A 19,941-nucleotide genomic window follows, 5' to 3' on the forward strand; every position below is an offset into this window, starting at 1 on the left:
AAATTTGTTTAAAGGGGTATTCAGTAGCCTACTACCTATATTAGTGTTTTAGAACCAATACATATGCATAAAAGTGGGTAAATTGGCATATAAGAAATTTTTTAATGCTTACAAACCCCATTTTTGCCCTTTGTTAGGGGGTCCCTGCAGGGTAGTTTTAGCATATTGACCTGGGGGAGTGGAAGATGAGGCTGTAGGATGCTAAAATTTTGCATGGAAGTTGGTAATACCATTCCACGTATGAATTTAGGTGAGCCAAGTTGTAATTATGAAGTTGGGAAATTATGAAACACCCTAATGATTAGCCTATTGTAAAAATAGCAACAAACAGTTTATTACATCAAACCTAAGCGAATGATACGCTATATTATAGCGGCTATAACGTAGGCCTATAGCTCAACAAAATCAAAACCAATTAAATATTCACCATTACTAATGTGATGTCGAAAGGAAGTGGTTTATTGGTGTTTGAAAAGTATTGTTTTGTTAGGCTAAGCGACAAGCGTTTTACGAACCAATTTACCTTGTAGTTGTTTGCAGGTTTCCTTTATCAATGTGGTGAAACCTAATTTTTAAATAACATTTGGACACAGTTTTGACTAGCGTAAAAATGTGATTATCGGTAACGGTGCATTCAAACACATGATCCGTGAGATTAGTAAACATCTGGGAATGGTTTGTATTTCCAAGCACAGCTACCGCAATAGCTTCCACAATGCCTGGACGAAGAGGTAATTTCCCAGCTGTGGTAGTTAGTAACCGCTTGATGCATTATTCAGTTTCCTCACAAACATATACAACACTGAAAGAAGGTTTAAAAAGTCCACTTCTATCTTTAAACGATAAGAAGCTGGGTTGAACAGGTAAAGTGTGTAAACTCAGTTCAAAGCGGCACCTTGCACATAACGTTATCTTTGCAAACATTTTGGCAGCATAACCAGCAATGTACGAAATTGCAGCTTTTTTGTAAACTGACAAAACGGAAATGTTTGGAATGTCAGCATAATGCAACGTTTTGCTGCAACGGAGAAAATTGAAAGCAATCAATCTCTATTGAACAGAATCCTGGTAAAAGCTGCGGTTGTGTTGTTGCATAGAAAAACTATTTGTTTTGTCAATTATTTGTTCACAACAACTGAGTTTTTTAAGAAACGCAAATATTATGGAAGAATTACATTTTGTAGAAAGTTAAGTTGTGTTCAGTCGTGTTCTCATTGCTTTAAGAATTGGCGCTCCAGTTGTTTCAGGAACGAGGAGGCGACTGATTCTTAACTAATTCATCTACTTATACTTGTTTTAAAGCAGGGGTTCCCAACCTGGGGGCCATGGCCCACTAGGGGCCATGGCCCACTATGAGCCTTTTTCAAGGGGACATGAAAAAGTTTAAAAAATAATCATTTTTTATATATTATCTCTAAGTCCACTCCAACACTACCGCATAAAACAAAAGAAATAAATTAAAATTTTAATAAAAATACTAGTACATTTTGTCCAAATCTTGGTGCTCTTGAAGTTGCAAGAAGAGCAGCGAGCTCTTGCGAGAAAGCGAGCTCTTGCAAGAAGCGAGCTCTTGAAGTTGCAAGAAGAGACGGAAACCCGATTGAGCTTTGAGAAAGATAGTTTGACCACATTTTGGGCAAAACTAAGAAAATTGTGCCCTAAGCTTAATGAAATTGTCATGCCAATGCTGTTGCCTCCCATCAACATATCTTTGTGAATGTGGGTTTTCAACAATATTACTTCTGAAGACAAAGCAGGGCAGTGCCTTGGATATTCAACATGACATGCGGCTAATTGCTCTTTCCACCACCAAACCAGCAATTAAGACATTGTCAGAGCAAAAACAAGCTCAACCATTGCATTAACTGCATATGCAATAATAATAACTAATTAATGTACTATCATGTTTATTGTGTGTTGTATTTATATCATTTTATCATTCTAACTACCGGTTACTGTATAAACAAGTTTTTTAATTAAAATGACGTTTCTTAATTTTTTCAAAAGGTTGAAAAAAATAGGGGGCCATTGATTTTTCAAAATTTTCAAAAGGGGCCACGGTGTAAAAAAGGCTGGGAACCCCTGTTTTAAAGTATCAGGTTTGGCGTCCGTGCTTAACTACTGTGTATTTATCGATTCATATACCGCAATATTAGATCCTTTCATGCACGTCTAGGGATGGGCAATTCAGAATAATTCACTATTCCAGAATTATTCCGGAATACTAAACCGAATCCAGAATCGAATCCAGAATACCAAATCCTATTAACTTCCAGGCTCCAGCAACACAAAAAGGAAAAAATCTCAGACACAAAAGCTACACAATCAAAGTAAATGTTTGTTGCAATGCAACACATTAAGGCATTCTAAATGACTTCCAGCCAAATGGGAGCAGTGTTGCCAGATGATGGAAGCCGCTTGGCAACAAAAAATAACTAAAATTTTATCAGAAAACACCCTAAACAGGCCCGGGGGCCAGGGAGGGCCTCGCCCCCCCTGAAAAAATAAATTTCTCCCCCCCTGGCAAAATCCCAACATTCTCGAGCAACAGCTACAATTATAATGATTTTGCCCAAAAAATTTTTTGCCTCCCCCCCTAAAAAATAGTTGGCCCCCCTTGCTCTGCGGTCTGGCTACGGCCCTGACCCTAAATAAAGCAATTTCGCTCAAATACAAATAGTTTTTAAGACAAGACACTGCCATCATCCATATGCAAACCTCTTGTAAAACGTTTTCTATACGAGCAGGGATTATTTGCTAAAAGTTTTAAAAAATTGTAAAAACTTTGTTGAAAAAAGTTGAGTAGGGAAAATTTCACCAGATTTCACCAAAAAGTTATCTGGTACCTAGGGATGCACAATACAGAATATCGAATCTTAGAGATTCGAATCTCAATGTATTCGAATCGCATTTGCATTTTCTTTTCGGATATCAGGATTCGAAAATAAATCTGTTAAATGAACAGTGTGCGACGTTAAACAAATGTAAAGTTGAAGGTTTCCGCCTTGCGCGCCGACTTTTCTCTTCATGGACTGTTTGTTCCAAGCGCCTTTTTTCTTCTTTCATAGGGTTCCCGCAGTTATCAGAACTGCAGATACGCAGTGCGTTCCCGTATGAGTGAATAATTCAGGCCTCGAAATTCACAGCGGACATGTCCGCCGTCACAGCATGTGATGTCCGCGGGAGGTACCGTCTAGATCGGTCAAATTTGTCCGCCGAGAAATAACGCAGTCCTGAACTAGCGATACAAATCGTCACTGCATAACACGAACAACTGTTGCAAGAATATAATTTTCCGCGCATTTTAGCGCGCATCTAGAAAATGTGAATACTGTATCCATTAACTTCTATTCGAGGAGGAAAACTTTCGATTTTTACGTTGCTTCAACGATTGATGACATTGAATCAGCGTAACAAAGAGCATAGTGACGCAAGAAGCCACACGACCTCGTTCGGTGGAAGTTAACCAGTTTTGCGGCGTATTTAGCTGCTATACGGCGCTTTGGCTCTTCAAGCGCACGTCGTTGGTCTGATGAAAACCTTTCAGAGTGACTTTGCTGAAATTTTAAAACGCTTTCTAAACCGTAGCTATAGTTCTTAAATGGCGAAGAATTATCAAGATAAAGTAATTAAGCATGACGATTGACGCTAAAACTGGTGTGTCAGCCGTGAAACTTAATTTGACCGCCGATATAGCTGCTCAGACCGGACACGTTTGTCCGCCGTCAACAAAAACGAATTTCGAGGCCTGCTACAAATCGAATCAGCTGATCGAGAGATTTTCAATAAAAATTTTCCTCATTGCGGTCTGATCAGCATTCCGCGCCTGCTTTTGTCAGAGCTTTCAAAACGGGAATGGGCGTGCGCGTGAGCAGCGAAGCGTGCGACTGTACAGTGTACAGTCTACGTCACTATAGACTAGCAATCAGCTGATCGAGCAATAGTTGTTACTGCGGGCGATTTAACTGTCGGCTATGTGTGTAGTATGTACTTCAAAACATCGGATTTCAACATCAAAACATCAGATGTGGTAACGTGGCTTTTGTTATTGCTGTCGATAGTGATATATTCTCGAGCAGTGTTTCCACTTTTTGGTCATTTTGAAAAAAACAAAAATAAATGAAACATTGGACTTTGGGCCTTGCCAGTGCCATTGAAAACAAATTGTTTTCGGTAATTTTTTTTTAAATGTATTCTTGAATGTTCAGTTTACGCATTTTAATGCTTGATTCCCGTTTAAAACTTTTTTGAAAAATTTGATAAAAATCAATAGATTCACAGTAACACAAGCATCAATTAAATTATTGGTTAAATATTATTTGGAAAAAATTGCCGCGTAATTTCAGAATAGATTCGAAATTCTGGATTCGAAATTAAGTATTCTAGAATATTCTAGAATAGCCAGGTATTCTGTATTGTGCATCCCTACTGGTACCAAGGTAAAAAAGCCAATAAAGACCTCTAAATTTCACCAGAATTTTTTAATTTGATATTCTATTTTCCCATCTGGCAACGCTGAACGGGAGCGTAGCTTAGTTGCCGTCATTCCGTCAAGCCGCAGTCGAAAAGAATCGCTCGGAAGATGCTGATGTGGCAGGTATGCTGAGGTGTTTCAGAGCCAACTCCTTTAGCAGGGGCATCTGCTCAGTGCTCAATGTTGTTACGCCCACCAGTCAAACTATCGCAGAGTCGCATACGCACGTGGATTGAAAAAAAGCATTGCACGATTGTGCATGTGCACAAAGCGTGAAGAAAATTGCGCGCTTAGTTTCTTTGATTGCTCATGCGAGCGAGTGACGTAGAGTTGCATGCGCCGTGCGCGCACAACGCGTGCACAATGTTTTTGAAAGTGCGGAACTGCGGATGGTGTCAGTGCAAAGAAAAAGTGAGTAAACCACACTTTTTTTCAGTTCACTGTCTCCACCTGACAGCTTGCACAAGACTTATGCATATCTTTAAAACCGAATCTTATTACCCGGTTTTATTGCCGTTTTGGATTCGGATAGTTTAGGATCCGAATCCTTCTGGATTCGGTATTCTGAATTGCCCATCCCTATGCACGTCTTAAACCATTATGGTTTTGCCACCTTTTCCTTTTGTTGGTTTTGTTCCTGTATTTCTTTTTCACAATATCATTTCTTTTACATTCTGACAAGGAAAAATAAATTGAATTGAATTAAAAACAATTAAAATTCATTACGGGTCCCTACAAAAGCATTGACAAACAAGCGGAATAGGTACACTAACAATGGCTGACGTCTGAACATGCTTTCTTCAAAAATCGTAAACGAGAGAAGTGACGATGCGCGGTATAGGTATAATAAGATGTCTATGGTCAATTCAAAACTTTATGCACTTGTTGAGCAATATGCTAAGCTCACGAGAGAAAACAGCAGAAAGAGCTGTTTTAAGAGATCAATTTTTTTTATTTTTTGTGTGTAGGATATAATCGCTCTTATTACATAACATTCCATGACCGTTGAAGTCGATGTCAAACCTTAGCGGCTGCATAAAACAATGATGTACGATTGGCTAGGTGATAATAGCGGTAAGAGACGTCGTAAATGCAGGCAATATCTGCGACCAGGACCATTAAACACATTTTCTTTTCTTTTTTTCAGTTCTTTTATGATTTTCAGTTCAAAAGTATGGGTTCGACTTATACACGAAATCGACCCATACTCGAGTAGGCTATATGCAGTATTGGGCGCGATAACTCATTTTTCAGTTAAGCGATAACGATAATCGATAAACGAAAAATGCCTAAAGCGACAACGATAAACAATAAATAAAAAAAAAGTTAAGCAATAACGATAAATTATCGCCGATAATGTCTGATAACGATAATTTGTTTTTTCCTGATTAGCGCTGCTCCATCCCATGCAGCACGAACTGTTTTCATCAACATGACGAAAAATCGAACATAATATACTGTAAAGGGACAAAACTTTTTGTAAGTTATGCATAAATAGAATCGCAATAGCGTGGGTATTGAATCTTCAACCTCTTGATCCAGAATCAAACCACTGAGATAACCGCCGTGCATATAATTATACCTTCAGATACCAGTTGGATGCTTTTATCCCGGGCTTTTATCAATTGAGTTACACTGCCGCTTACGTGCAGTAGGCAAAATAATTAAATCAAATGAAAATACCATAAAAAATTCCAAACTTTGTATTTTGCTTTCTGCTTAAAGGACTGTTTACAGCAAAGTCAGCAATAATTGAAAAAATTCCCCAAAACGCAAAATGCTTGAAAACTTATCAGTAATCTTAAGCGGTATTGGTAGTAAAAATGTGCATACTGTGAAATTCATCAAGGTTGTCAAATTAGTCGTATTTGTTTAAGAACAATAACATAATTATCGTAATTTGCTGATAATATCAGATAATTTTTTTTTTGTTTTCTTTGTGAACACCATCATTAAAGCAATGGCAGAACGCTGAGTTGTTGAGATAAGAATTACAATGTATGCACTGTATTAGAGAGAATAAAAATATTTGATTGAGGTAGGCTATGTCGCATAGGTAGGCTAGGCTACAGTAAATGAGAAAGGTTATACTGTATTTAGCATAATTTTACCACGCAACTCGATCCGCCTATTGTCATGCAAAAACTAAGTTACTACAAGATGCAAAAAATGTGATGTCGGTCTGCATGTTAAATGCTTCAAGCAATATCATATTCCGCAATGACTTGTTTTAGTGATGTTGTGTTACTTTGCTAATTTTCATCTTCATATTTTTTGAACTTTCATTTCAATAAAATGCTCGATGACAATAATGACATGACAAGACATGAACAAGACATTTCCCATTCATCACTTTGAGCGATAAGTAAAATGTAATAACGCTTAAGCATTACGCACAAGAAACTTGATAACGGATTTGCCTAGCGTCTTATATATAGGACAGCTTTTTCTCAAAAAGTACAAACACAATTAGGAAAAAAATAATTGTGAAATGTTTTTTAGGTCATAAATATGCAATATTTAAATTTTCCGAAAATTTTTTTAAGTACTTTCACTTTCGGCACAAATGGGTTAACTTTTTAAGTTAAATGGCACTTATGCATTCGGTTATTATTTTTGGATTAAAGTTATATCGCCAAGCTAGAAAAAAATCGATCTTACAGTCTATAACCGATCTTGTGTTGTTATTGTGTGTGAATTTTGTCTTTTAATCTGAATTTGTGACGTAACCGCACGTCTCAAGGCAAGTTCTTGCAATTTTAGTTAATCTACTCATCTAAAGATTTAATGCGCTTAAAACAGTAAGTTTTATGTTTTGACGAGAGAGATTTTATTTTTTTACGACAATTACTAAAAACTAACACTTCCAACGAAAAAAGAAAACACAAGAATAAAATAGTTGATCGTGAGGTGGCACGAAAGACCATGTTTCCGGTGTAAAAGCGGCCTCATATTGCGACTAGAGATGTAAAAAAACGTTTTTTTTTGTTTTTAAAAAAAACGAGCTCGTTTTTTTTGTTTTTTATCGTTTTTTTTTGTTTTTTATTCGTTTTTTTTGTTTTTTTTACCTATTTTTTTATTAAATGTCACAATATGCAGCAATTAGGGTAAACTCATTGCAATAGCGTCTCTTTCAACAAAAAAATAGTCTCATAACTCGTATAACATCTTTCAAATGAGACAATATGTCTCTCAAGTCTCAACACACGAGCCATAAAGGTTTCTCATCGTCTCAAATAGTAACACAGTGTCCTATGGTTGGCACATCTCAAGTATTGTCTGTAATTTGGTTCAGCCAGTTGTTAAATGCAGTACCACACTCGTGTACAGTTTCGAAACCACCTGGGATTTTGGTTAATGGGCATGTTACGTTAGGACCAGGTGGTCAGGGTCCTGTTTCTCTACTTCACAAAGGCACTTTTCACCAGCACACCACACCATTACCAGTACAACGTCAAGAGATTGTTCCAGTTGATGTGCATTTGGTGCAAACGTGATGAAAATCACACAAGCGGTTCTCGAGTTATAAGTGAAATAACCTTAGCCACTAAGTGGCTTTATAGATAAGGAGCAATAGAAAAACGGCCATATCTCAAGAACCGCTCAACATATTTACATAAGTTTTAGCTCTACCCCCATGTTTTATGGGGTGGGCTATCTGTTTATGAATATTAAAACAAGTTTTGGCTACTACTTTTTGAGCTAAAAAGAAATTAACCTCTTGTCGTTACGCACCAATAAATGGTGCGTAAATTAAAAAAAATAATAATTGGGTAGAAGAAAGATTGATGACAAGTTTGGCAAAAGCAGTGTAGTGCTAAAGTCCCAACTTTTAGCCCAAATCACATTTAAATGTAGTGAAAGATGGAAACGTTTTGATGTTTTTTTATTTTCCCTGAAGAGATTCAATAATCCTTTGTGACGTCATAGTCATGTTTGTTTTCCCTTAATCACACCATTGTGCTGTCATAGACATGTTTAAAAGAAGTATGGTTATTGGTTGCACTTAATCCATCCAATTTGAACTAGTTTGCAGAACTTTGAGACTTTAGCACTTTTTTTGTTTTTGCCTAACTTTTCGTCAGTCTTTCCTCTGCCCAATAAAAAAAATTAAAGTTTGCATCATGGTTTTATTGGTGCGTAACGACAAGAGGTCAATTTCTTTTTATCTCAAAAAACAGTAGGCCTAGTTCTCAAATAAAATAAGTTTTCATCTTTGATGTTTGTTTTGTATCTTTATCCTGCATTGTGGGAATATGGGTAAAACTTTATACTTGTCAGGAAAAATATTATGAAGCATTTATTCACTCTGTGAACACTGAGCAGTGCTGAAAAACTCCACTTTAAAGGAAAAATTTCTTCATTCAAGGTTGGTAGAATGGTAGTTACTAGCAATAGTCAACATGGGTGGTGGGCATTTGAAAGGAACATTAACCTAAACCTTTTCTGACAAATGCACTAACTTTTGACAGCTAAAAATATCAGTGATAAGGTCTCTTGCATTGTATGTCCCAAATAATCTGCAAGAAGCATCAATGACCAAGTGTCCAATCTAAGATGTTACAACACACGAAAAGAATACTTCTGTTTCAACATTCAGTCCTCGAAATTAGCGGCGGCACACAGCAATTGCCGTGGTAAATGCCGCCGCAAACGTCATAATGGCCATTCTGCTACGGCAATAAAAATGCCGTCGCAAAATGAGCATCTAATTCCGGCAAAAATTGTTCAAAATTCTTCCTGTTTGATTTACTTGCAGCGGGAGTTTAATCAGCTGATACATCGCACCAAGACGTCACCTCGGACTATTTTACTTGCTGTGAACACTCACACAGTCTTCAAAATTAGCATATTTTTACTTCGCAAAAACGTTGACGAGGCCAAACGGCAAAAGTTGAAATTGCCTCGGCAGTTGCTGTGAACGTGAACGTTTATTACGAAAAAATTGTACCAAAACATGTAAAACGAGAAGAGAAAATAATAATCGAAAAGTCTATCACGACCGCACTGTTTGATTTGTTGTGATGTAATAATACCAAAAGTAGCGATCAACGCGATACGCACGCTGTTACGGTGATTCACGTTACAACTCATTGGGGGGGGGGAAAGTAAGTTAATTTTGGATTGATTCAACGTTATACCGTAGTCAATTTAATTTTCTCGGCGCGTTATATCGCGTAACAACAATGCCCAATAAGAAATTTACGTTTGTTTTACATTAATTCGACATCTAGCGACGTTAAATTATCATGAAATAACGTTAATTGCTCAATCAGGTACCGATAACAAATCAATAGCTCCCTGCGAGAAGATTGCCTCGATTTACGCATACAGTACACTAACATAATTTCGGCACAATTAGGATACTGCGAGCAACGTAAAGTCTGTTGGATAAAGAACTAGTCAGAATCGGAATTATCGAAGGATGAGGTTGTCGCGTCGTCACTGGAATACTTGAAGACGCAAAACTGCCTGTTTATGAACGCGCGATGCCATATGATAGAAAGCATTACTTTTCTTTACTGCCAAAGAACCATTTATCCAATTTTGTACCACTTTTTATACTCGCAACGATACCGGTCAAAAATAAGCATTCGATGTAAGAATAACTTTTGCGTAACAATTAAGCCAACATTTATAAGGTTGCAAACTTTTTACAGTTCACAAGAGGATTGTCAGCGCTTAAAATAGCTTGCGTGATGCTCTGGGCTACCGCCGTGTGACACACGATGAAGAAGAAGCGCATAAAATTTCGTTTTATTAAAGCATACGGCAATTGCCGCCGCAATCCAAGGTTTGTTGATTTGGCGACGGCAATGTTTTTGCCGTCGTAGATGGAAGCTAATTTCGAGGGCTGAACATTTATAAAGCATATACATCGTTGGCAAGCCATCAGTTACAAAACATGTTTAAACAAGCAATTGGCAATAGCTTGCATTAGTAAATTACCACGTCCACAAACAAGGTAAATGTGTGTACTGAATACTGCCACCTTGTTTTGTCAAAATTTCGTCAACCCATTGAGTGTGTACAAGAATAACCAGTACCACAGTATACTAACATCATAGGCTAACTTCCATAAAAGGAAAAAGAAATTAACTCATCTACATTATGTCATGTATCAAATTTCATTAATTCAATGTTTGTCAGGTCTACTGCCACAAACATGCCAGAGAATGAAGAAGAAAGCGAAACAACATAGGTCCTCATAGGACTATGCAAGAACATATGCTGCCAAACACAAACACTTAGGAATTTCAGCACACCAATAAAACTATTTTTAGTAATTTAATGTTTTTCAAGAGCACTATAATGAAACTAAGCTGTAAATTGCAAAAAAATTGCAACTTTTCCAGAAAAATATGAAAAAAAACAAAAAAAAACAAAAAACGAGTGTTTTTTTTGGCTCAAGTTTTTTTTGAAAAAAAACACGTTTTTTTTAAAAAAACGGTTCGTTTTTTTTGCATTTACATCTCTAATTGCGACACTTTCACAAACCACTTGCCAATTTCTTTTGCTTTGCTTCAAAGGAAGTTTTTCCGCCTGTGCGCTTACATTTTAATTGTAAAATTCACTCCCGATTGCCTATTGTAGCGAAAACAACAAGACTTGTTGCATGCATTTCATTGCAATTTGCAACTCCAAAAATTATTGTGTTGTCAGGGCCGTCGCTGCTGGGGGGCGTGCCCCCTCCCCTGATAACGACCTGTGCACACACACTTCAGGCACTGAAGAAGAACTGGTTTTAATTTTAGTTTCATTAATTAGGTGGCTAGTAAAAATATTACTTTTCATGATCTTTCCACTTGTGTGTTGATCCAAAATAAAATTTATCGGCGATTAATTATCGGCGATAATCAAATATTGCCTTTGGCGATAACGATAAACGATAACTGAAAAAATAATTGAGCAATAACGATAAGCGATAAAAATTTATCGCCGATGAATTATCGCCGATGAATTATCGCCGATAATGCCCATCACTGGCTATATGCGGTAGCGCAGGAGTGTATGAGATGTATATTTTTTCACATAATATACATCAATACAGTGCTTATTGAAGTAAAACACGGATGACAGTTTTGAAAAATGCATTTTTTCTTTTAAGCTGTAAGTTATCAACGTAATTGTTCATTGTGTCGTAGTTTTCAACTCGATAAAGTTCGCTTTTTTGATACCACGCATTTTGGCTTTGAAGTTGCTCCTCATGCGCGGGAAGATAAGCAGTGTGTGACTGAGCGTCTCAGTAGAATTCACGTTTCAGAGAAAGCCATGCGATCACCTTCTGTTTTGCGGGCAAGAACAACGTAGGCTGATTTTCGCTTTCAGCATTCTTTAAGTCCGTTCAAATGATCTAAAACTCTTTCGCAAAATATTTTATTTTTGAAACACCTTGAAATAGCCATTTTTGTTGCGCCTCAACCATAAGTTTAGAAAAACAACATATTTATAAGTAATAAATTTAACCAAATATTTATAAGTAACAATTGACCAAATATCATAAAATTTTACGTCAGTGACTGCCTTGTTCTTGATGTTTGTCACGCATCAAGTCTTAATTACAAGTAAAAGTTTGATTCAATCTTAATCTTACTGTACCACGCTTATTAATATCAAGTCGGTTTTTTTTTTACAAAAAATGTCATTAATAACAGAAAATCCAGCCTCAACTAGCCATTTTGTTGGAAAAGATATGATGAAAGATTGTACAATTTCGGAAATCTGTGGATTGGAGTTCATTATTTCAGTATAACCAAAGACACCTTCCCTTTTTATTTTTGTAATAAACTGAACATTTTCTTTCATGTCTAACAGCTCTTCGCATATTTTTGGATCAATAATTTCATTTGGTTCAAAGTTTGAAAGATCAAGAACCCATTCTGGGATATCTTTTTCCAGAATGTCTTTAAACCGTCTCTGACAGTCTTCATGGAGACCTTCCAAATGGTGGTAACAAGCGTTTATACAATTTTCTGAAAGATTACTGATTTCTAAATTCTTGAATAAAGATGTGTTTTTCTTTTGAAACAGATTTTTCCAATACATCAACTTATTCATGAAGCCCTTTATTTTCTGAATGTTTTTCACTAAGTCAGATTTTCTTCCTTGTATTGTCAGATTAAGTTGATTGATAGCTTCGAAAATATCACTAAGATAGAATATTTTTGACTTGATTTCTGTATTTTCAAGCTTCTCCATAATGGTTTTTGCTTTTAATGCTTGCTTTTTTGAATAAGGTTCTTTACAATCAGATTTAAGCTTCAAAAAAGCCATCACTTGTTCCCATAACACTACAAGTCTTCCCAAGCTAAATTGCCTTTGGAGAGCCATCTCACTTCAGTATGAAGCAGCAATGTTTTGAACTCTTCAAAGTTCATCCTCACAAAGTTGTTGAAAAAGTCTGTCATTGATGGAATTTGCTTTTATAAAGTTAATAACTGACACAGCAGCATTAAGAGCCTCTTCCATACCGCCGTCTAAGCTTTTAGCAGCCAACTGTTGTCTCTGAATTATGCAAAGCACATGAGTGATATGAGGGATTGAGGGCCCACTACTTTCATTGTGGACACAAATCCTTTTGTAATACCAATAATGTTTTCTATTCACCCGATATAGAATTGTTTTTAAGATACTGACGATTTTTTGATTGACTTCCTTGAACCTGTTTAGAATCATACATTCTCCGTAGCACCTTTTTAAATATTTACAATAAAGATTTTTAGAAAGTACATGACATTGGGACAGTGGCGGCTCGTGCCATGGGTCTGCACTGCAGCCCCACCTAAAAGAAAGAGAAGAGGAAAAATATGTTTTCCTCTGTGTTTGTCCGACCCGGTTACTTTTTTCACTTGAGAATTGCTGATCGAAAATTAAAATATTAAAAGTTTCGTTTGGCAACACCGATTTTGGGCAAACTTCTTTGCAACCTGAGATTCTGGATTTCAAGCGCTCTGATTGGCTAAAAATTATTCTTAAAGCTCCACCTCTTTTGGTATTTTACAGCTATTTTTGAGTCTGTTGGGGCTGCATGGAACACAGCCCCACCTAACCGAATAACCTTACAGACTTTTTAAAATTAGTTTTTATTTCGCAGAGTAGCGATGAGCCATGAATGTAGAAGTGTTAGCTGTAGCCTAGAGTTAGGGTATTCAACAGGGTATAGGAAGTGCTAGAGCAGCTCAAAATCACTTGAACCTTGTATGCAACAGCTAGGCTAGTCAAGACTGAGCTCAATACTAGTAAAGTTTGTCTCCAAAGCAATACTGTTAGTTTTTTTTAAATACAGCTTAGAAATACATCAACTTTTCAACAAAGTTTGAATGCATTTTTTCAAAATTTGGAGTAAAAACATGCTCAGAACTCACAAAATTTAATGCGATTTTTTAAATTTCTCTGGAGGGAGACTCCCCACGAAATTGTTTGCAGCCCCACTGCTCACAAACAGCACCAGCCGCCAATGCATTGGGAGAGAATAAATGTTTGTGAAGAAAATAAAACAAAAAAACACTTTCAAATGACCCTTTATAGCTCAATGTTGCAAATTTGCAACACATTGTAGCCTACTTCTAAGTAGTTTGTGGTGGTGATGCTGGGTTACACCTTTCTTAAAAAATAATTCTGACAATTTGATTACTTACTTGAATACGGGTTGCCGCTACGGGTTGACCAATGTTACTAGAAACATGTGCATTGTGCAGCCTATTTTTGTATTGCTGCACGCTGCAGTAGGTTACAAAATAATTAGATTTATCCAAGATCATGAACTTGACCACAGCCACATAGGTCTACACCTCCGGGCCGGAGCAACTATTACATCCGCTCCAAGACGAAGTTCATGCGCGAAAGTGTTTACCGTTCCACTGGTTGAAAAGCACTGATATAAAAGAATGCTTTGATAATTTAAAAATTAAGCAACAGATGAAGCAAAAAAAAGATCTGGCGTCGTTCAATCTTCAAAACATTAAATGAAAAAGTATTCCCAATGAATAACATTGCCTATTTTCTCAGCTTTTCAATTGCTTTCCATTGTCGCGCCGCTTAAAGGTTCTGGTTTAAAAGAAAAATCCGGTTGCATTGTATTAATGGCAAATTTATGGGAATACATTCATATTTTGCAACAAATTAAGACAGAGTTATCAAGCTGTTGTTGGAAAAACGTTCACAGATTCGGATTGAAACTTTGAGATTGGATTGCTGACTTCGTTAGTTTATTTTTAACGCTAATTAGTAAACAAACTTATTGCTTACGTAAACTCTTCTTTTTGTGCCATCATAGCAATCGTAGCCTAACGTGGTATTAGCGATGTGCGGCAGTCAGTTCTTCAAAGATTTTGTTTTTTCCGTGCATTTTGAAAGTCGGTTGCAAGACTTCTACTCTCCAGGTCCAAGTCGTTGCGTTCGCGTTCCTTTTTGGTTTTCCTTTTTCGGTTTTTTTTTTCGCGTTTATTTATCTCTTTGTTCTTACTGCTATTTCTTTTGCGATCCAACGTTTTTGGTACGTGCTTTCTACTTCTTTTTTGTATTCTTTCTGTTTTATTTTGTTTTTTGACTTCTTATAGTGTATTGCGGCAGGGACGTGGCATCAGAGAGGGGTCTTAGAGAAGCAATCGCCCTACCAAAACTTTAGCTTGCTTCCACCCCAAAGAAAAACGGGTTTTTAGTACTATTACAACGTTTTAATGACATTGTATTGTATAGCACGTTGAATGACGTTTCATAAATGTTCGGCTGCATTCAGTAGCTACATTTTTGAACAAACTCTTTATTTCAAATATTAAAATATTCGCCCTCTCCAGTAGGCCTAGTTGTTTTTCCCCCATATTTTTTTATGTCAATATTTCTCTGCACTTGGGTTAATTTACAAATATTCATTTGGCCTTTCGAGCAATTTGAGTTTGAGAACCTTGGTGTACAGCATTTGGTAGCTACTGTAAATTCTGATAGAAGATAAATTATTGAACTAGTGGCATGATGAGCATATTTTTTTGCCTATTGCCTTCAATTAAAAGTAGTTTTGCAACAATTTTCAACAAAGCAAGATATTAATCTCGTTTCATTGAAAAGTTATCTCGCAAAACACGATATTTCCAATACGTCTACTTTTGGTTCATTTAAGCGGGATGGTAATCCAATTAAATAGGAATAATTGTATCATACAGAAAAATGGGACTAATAAGCAGGTAATAGAGATAGTACAATCCTTAGCGAGCAGGACAATTAAGCGTTGTTGACTGTAATTGCAGTTGAGGTCCTAGGACACATGAATCAGCTTGACAGAAGAAAATTTAGTTGAATTATGGTTGAATACAGAATATTTGCGACCTTGCAAAATCCTTGTATTTAGTCACTCATTTCAGTTTAGAGCACGCCGTTCGCGTTTTATCTCTTCTATCCTTTTTCGAGCCCTTTGTAAGGGCAAGTTTTATTTTTCGCTTTGATGGCCTTTAAAATGCACCAAACTGAAGAAGAAACGCGTTGTTAATTTGTTCAGAAGTGCTGAACTAAACGGACATTTTATATCACATGACATTAACATTAATTCAGTGTTATTTTTTATTTTGCAACTCATCCTAACTGCTCACCTTCGAAGCACTTTCGTTTAACCTATTTAGTACAAGCACGTAGTTTATTCCAGCAATGTAGCTTTTGTTGCCGACGTGTAAAATGCTATGAAGATTATTTGTTGCTTGAGGATGCTGGAATATCTTTGCCACAGATCTGGATGCAACTAAAAAACAGTGAGCGGCGGTCAGAACACCACAAGTTCATCAGCTTATATACCTCTGCAAACGAAACTGTCAGCATTTGTTTTTGTTTTATTATCTTTATCCTGCATTGCGGGAAAGCGGACTTGAGCGCTATGCATCGGTGTACGCCTTCCGACGTATACCTGACCCACGCTGCAGCCGACTGCAATGTCTGTTTCTGGTTGTCTACTCTACTTATGACTTAAATTTGGTACTACCCATTACTCGAAATCAATCACTGGGTAGAGGCAATTATCGTAAAGTTTCTTCCCCAGAGAAACAACAGCAAGTGCGGGTGGCTGGAGTCGAACATGCAGGCTCTCGACTGCGAGCCCAACGCGCTGACCACTCGGCCACTGCTGCTTTATTTGTAAAGCAGAAAGAAAAAACATGCAAACAAACCTGTTACTGCAACAACTACAGCAATAAATATCTTCATCAACATTACAGATCCTATGGTTTCTCCAATGTGTGGAGCCAAAACGCCATGCAAAAATGTGACCACAATATCTCAATTCACCTAACCTACATAAACCTGCAACAACAAAATGTTGAAACATTTAAAATTCCTTCAAACATTCTAAGTCATCACTTTGTGGTGTGCCAGTCAGCTCTTTCCTAGCTTGCAAAATCCGTCATCTTTTACATTGATTTAATGTTTGCAGACGTTAAATACAGGGGCGGATTTAGTTGATGGGGGCCCGGGGCACTTTTAGATCGGGGTGCCCCTGTGCAAAAATGTTTTTGCGACGATGGAGCAAAAAAACACCTCTACGTCTAGTCGTCTACAGTAGCAATAATCCAGCACTGCACAGCACAGTATTTTACAGAAACTTTAAAGGCTGAAATAAAATAATGACATAAAATCACATTTTTTCACGTCCGGGGCCCTTCAAAGGGGGGCCCGGGGCACCTGCACCCTCTGCCCTCCTAAATCCGGGCCTAGTTGAATATAAAAAAGACTGTTTTCCTCACTTTCTAGATCAGATCTTAAATTGCACAGTTATTAAACAACTGCTCAAACGCCGAAAGACAGGTAGCCTAATCAATTTCAAAACAAAACTTTGTTGCTTATTGTTTTGAAGAGCTTCGTCTGCACAAAACCACAACGTAACTTTCTTCACACTTTTGTTGTTTGTAAAAAATGACGTTCATTAATAGGTTATACGGTAGCCTACTTCTTAGTTCAGAAACTTTATCAGGAAATGCGTCTCTCTGGCTGCGTACAGTGGAAACTAACACGTCACTTGCCATTTCGTCATGGTTTGTAGCCTATTATTGCACAAAAGTTTACATTGTGCAACAACAAAAACGTGGTCTAAACACGGAAATAAATGCCTTATGTTTTCTCATCTGCTAATAAGGTTCTAGAAATGACACAACACACGTGGGTCAAAGGTACCATTTAAAATTAATCATGGGTTGCACAAAACCTCGCTTGCGACAATAAACTAACCACTTGTCGTCTTCGATTTACAGTACCACTCTTTTCCACCTCAGTTTGGCAATGTTTCCAGGACAACAATCAACTGCTAATGCATCCATTCACATAGACCAGTGGTTCTTAACCTTTTAACAGTGGGGGACCGGCACAATTTTTAAAAAATGTTCGCGGACCGGCAACCAAAGATCGTAGTGAATAGAATAAATATTTGTAACGTTTTGTTAACCAAAGTTGTCGTTGCGCACCATAATGCAAGGTTTTAGCACAGGGATGTCCAACCTTTTATTATAGTGGGCCGCATTGTTACTTGAATTAAATCAATGGGCCGCAGGACCTAATAAATTTCACGAAAAATAGGTATAATACATAAAGAAACAATTAAAAACCAGTAATTTCATCTTTGAAAATAGGAACAAATAACATACACATAGAAAGAAACAAAAATTTATTTCTACAACACAAAGTAAATGAGATTTTTGACATTGTTTTCCGGCTAATAGGTTATCAACATTTGCATTAAAGGACGTTGTCTTGATTCTTAGGATGTTTGCTAAGTGTATGTCGGTCAGTCTGTTTTTTTCTGCAGTTTTGATGTTTTTAATGGATAAAAATAACTGCTTGCAACAACATGTGCTGCCTCACATAAACAATAACTTTCTGGACAAATTAACTAATTTAATAAATACATTATGTGAATGTAATTCTTTATTAATTAAAGGCAGAGTGTGTTCTCTGCGTAAAGTTTTCAAACTTTCTCGACTTCGCAGTTCAAGTTGGAATTCGGATGACGCCTTATCACATTGAAATGAAAATGGGTCACTCATGGCCACCTGGAGATGCGGCCTGATTTGTCACATTTTGCAGATTTTGATTACAGCTACTGCTAGACTGACATTTTTTGAGATGTTTTTACTCTTTGCGGTTTCCTAATGACATAAAACTTTTTTGTTGCGTTGGGGAAGCAGTAGCAAATGAGAAAAAGTAAGTTGAAAAACGCAAAATCAGACTGTTATTGAAAATTAACAGTCTGACTAAAATCTTCAAAATCAAATTTTCTTTGTTTTTTAACATGTGAGGATGTTAAAACCTATCGTGTCATGTGGGGAAAAGAATAAAGAAAGCGTAAAAATATACTTTTTAGAAAAATTTATTCAAACGTTCGCCCAAAGTTGGAAAAACCTGTAAATTTCTGCAAAATGGGACAAATCAGGCCGTATCTTTAGGTGGCCATGGGTCACTGAATAATTTTAATTCAATTTTAATCTTTTTGAAGCCAGAAAATCTGACTGTAAATTCTTCAAGCAAATCATTACATAACTTAGCATACTTTTCATAGTTTACAGACCTGTCTTGAGCTTTTTCAGATAGACCACGAAAATGTACAATTTCATCAGCTTTCAATTGTGCTATGAAAAGTTTTAATTTCATGGTAAAGCTACTTATTCACTCGAACATTGAACTACACAACTGACCTTTCTCTTGTAAATGCAAATTGAGCTCAGCTGGCACTTCTGTGATGTCAGCTAACAAAGAAAAATCATTCAACCATTCTTCATTTTCCATAAAGTTCACATTTTATTTCTTTTCCTCCATGAAGTTCAAAATACTACTTGGAGTGAAAATGACTAGCGGGCCGCACAAAAATCTCAGGTGGGCCGCAGGTTGGACATCCCTGTTTTAGCATATGATTTGTATTCAGGACAAAAATTAGAATAAAACGGCAATCAAATCAACTCCAACAGAAAAATGTCAATCCATTTCCATACAAAATCAATGTCAGTGGGAAATTTGCTACTGTTACGCTGCCAGTAACCTATGTGAGGAAAACGAAATATCAAAAAAGTTTCTAAAGCACGTAGCTCTGTTTCGGCATCCAGGCGATTTCTTTGCTTTGTAAAAGCCAGACATGAAAAAGAACTGTCGTTTCTAAATAGCTGGTTGAAACAATTACCATCAAATCGATTGTTTTGAAAGTTAGGCACGAATTCGTTTGCAAGAGATAACCAGAAGTGTGAGGATGATGTTTTTCGAATCTGGACTGCAAAGTAGAAGCATAACATATTGTAATTCAATCAGACTTTCTTTTTCATGAAGATTAAGGTCGCATGTGTTGACATCATCGATGCATGGATTGTTTATCCAAAAGTTTCCATGTCGAGGATCTTCATGCTACGCGAAATGAATCATTAAAATTGTTAGCCAACTCTTTCAATTGTTGACTCACAACGCTCAGCACCTCTTTTTACTTTTTTCACTGCTCCATTTCACCAGCATTT

General features: G+C 36.8%; 1 protein-coding gene across 5 annotated transcripts in view; it reads right to left on the reverse strand.

Moving 5' to 3' along the window:
• Positions 1-16,756, reverse strand: part of LOC145784772 (semaphorin-3B-like) — a 166,282-nt gene extending 149,526 nt beyond the window's left edge. For 4 of the 5 annotated variants that reach the window (XM_082596625.1, XM_082596621.1, XM_082596623.1 and 1 more), the window contains exons 1-2: positions 16,624-16,756; positions 16,057-16,202 (exon numbers count right to left, since the gene is read on the reverse strand). In XM_082596625.1, coding sequence (XP_082452751.1) covers positions 16,057-16,202; positions 16,624-16,666 — 189 coding nt within the window. In that variant the 5' untranslated portion in view covers positions 16,667-16,756. Of the gene's footprint in view, positions 1-2,145; positions 2,221-16,056; positions 16,203-16,623 lie in introns of those variants that run through there. The other variant, XM_082596624.1, reaches the window with a different exon arrangement.
• Positions 16,757-19,941: the final 3,185 nt, after the last annotated feature.

The sequence above is a fragment of the Aplidium turbinatum genome, chromosome 15 (assembly GCF_918807975.1).
Source record: "Aplidium turbinatum chromosome 15, kaAplTurb1.1, whole genome shotgun sequence".
Lineage (NCBI taxonomy): Eukaryota > Metazoa > Chordata > Ascidiacea > Aplousobranchia > Polyclinidae > Aplidium > Aplidium turbinatum.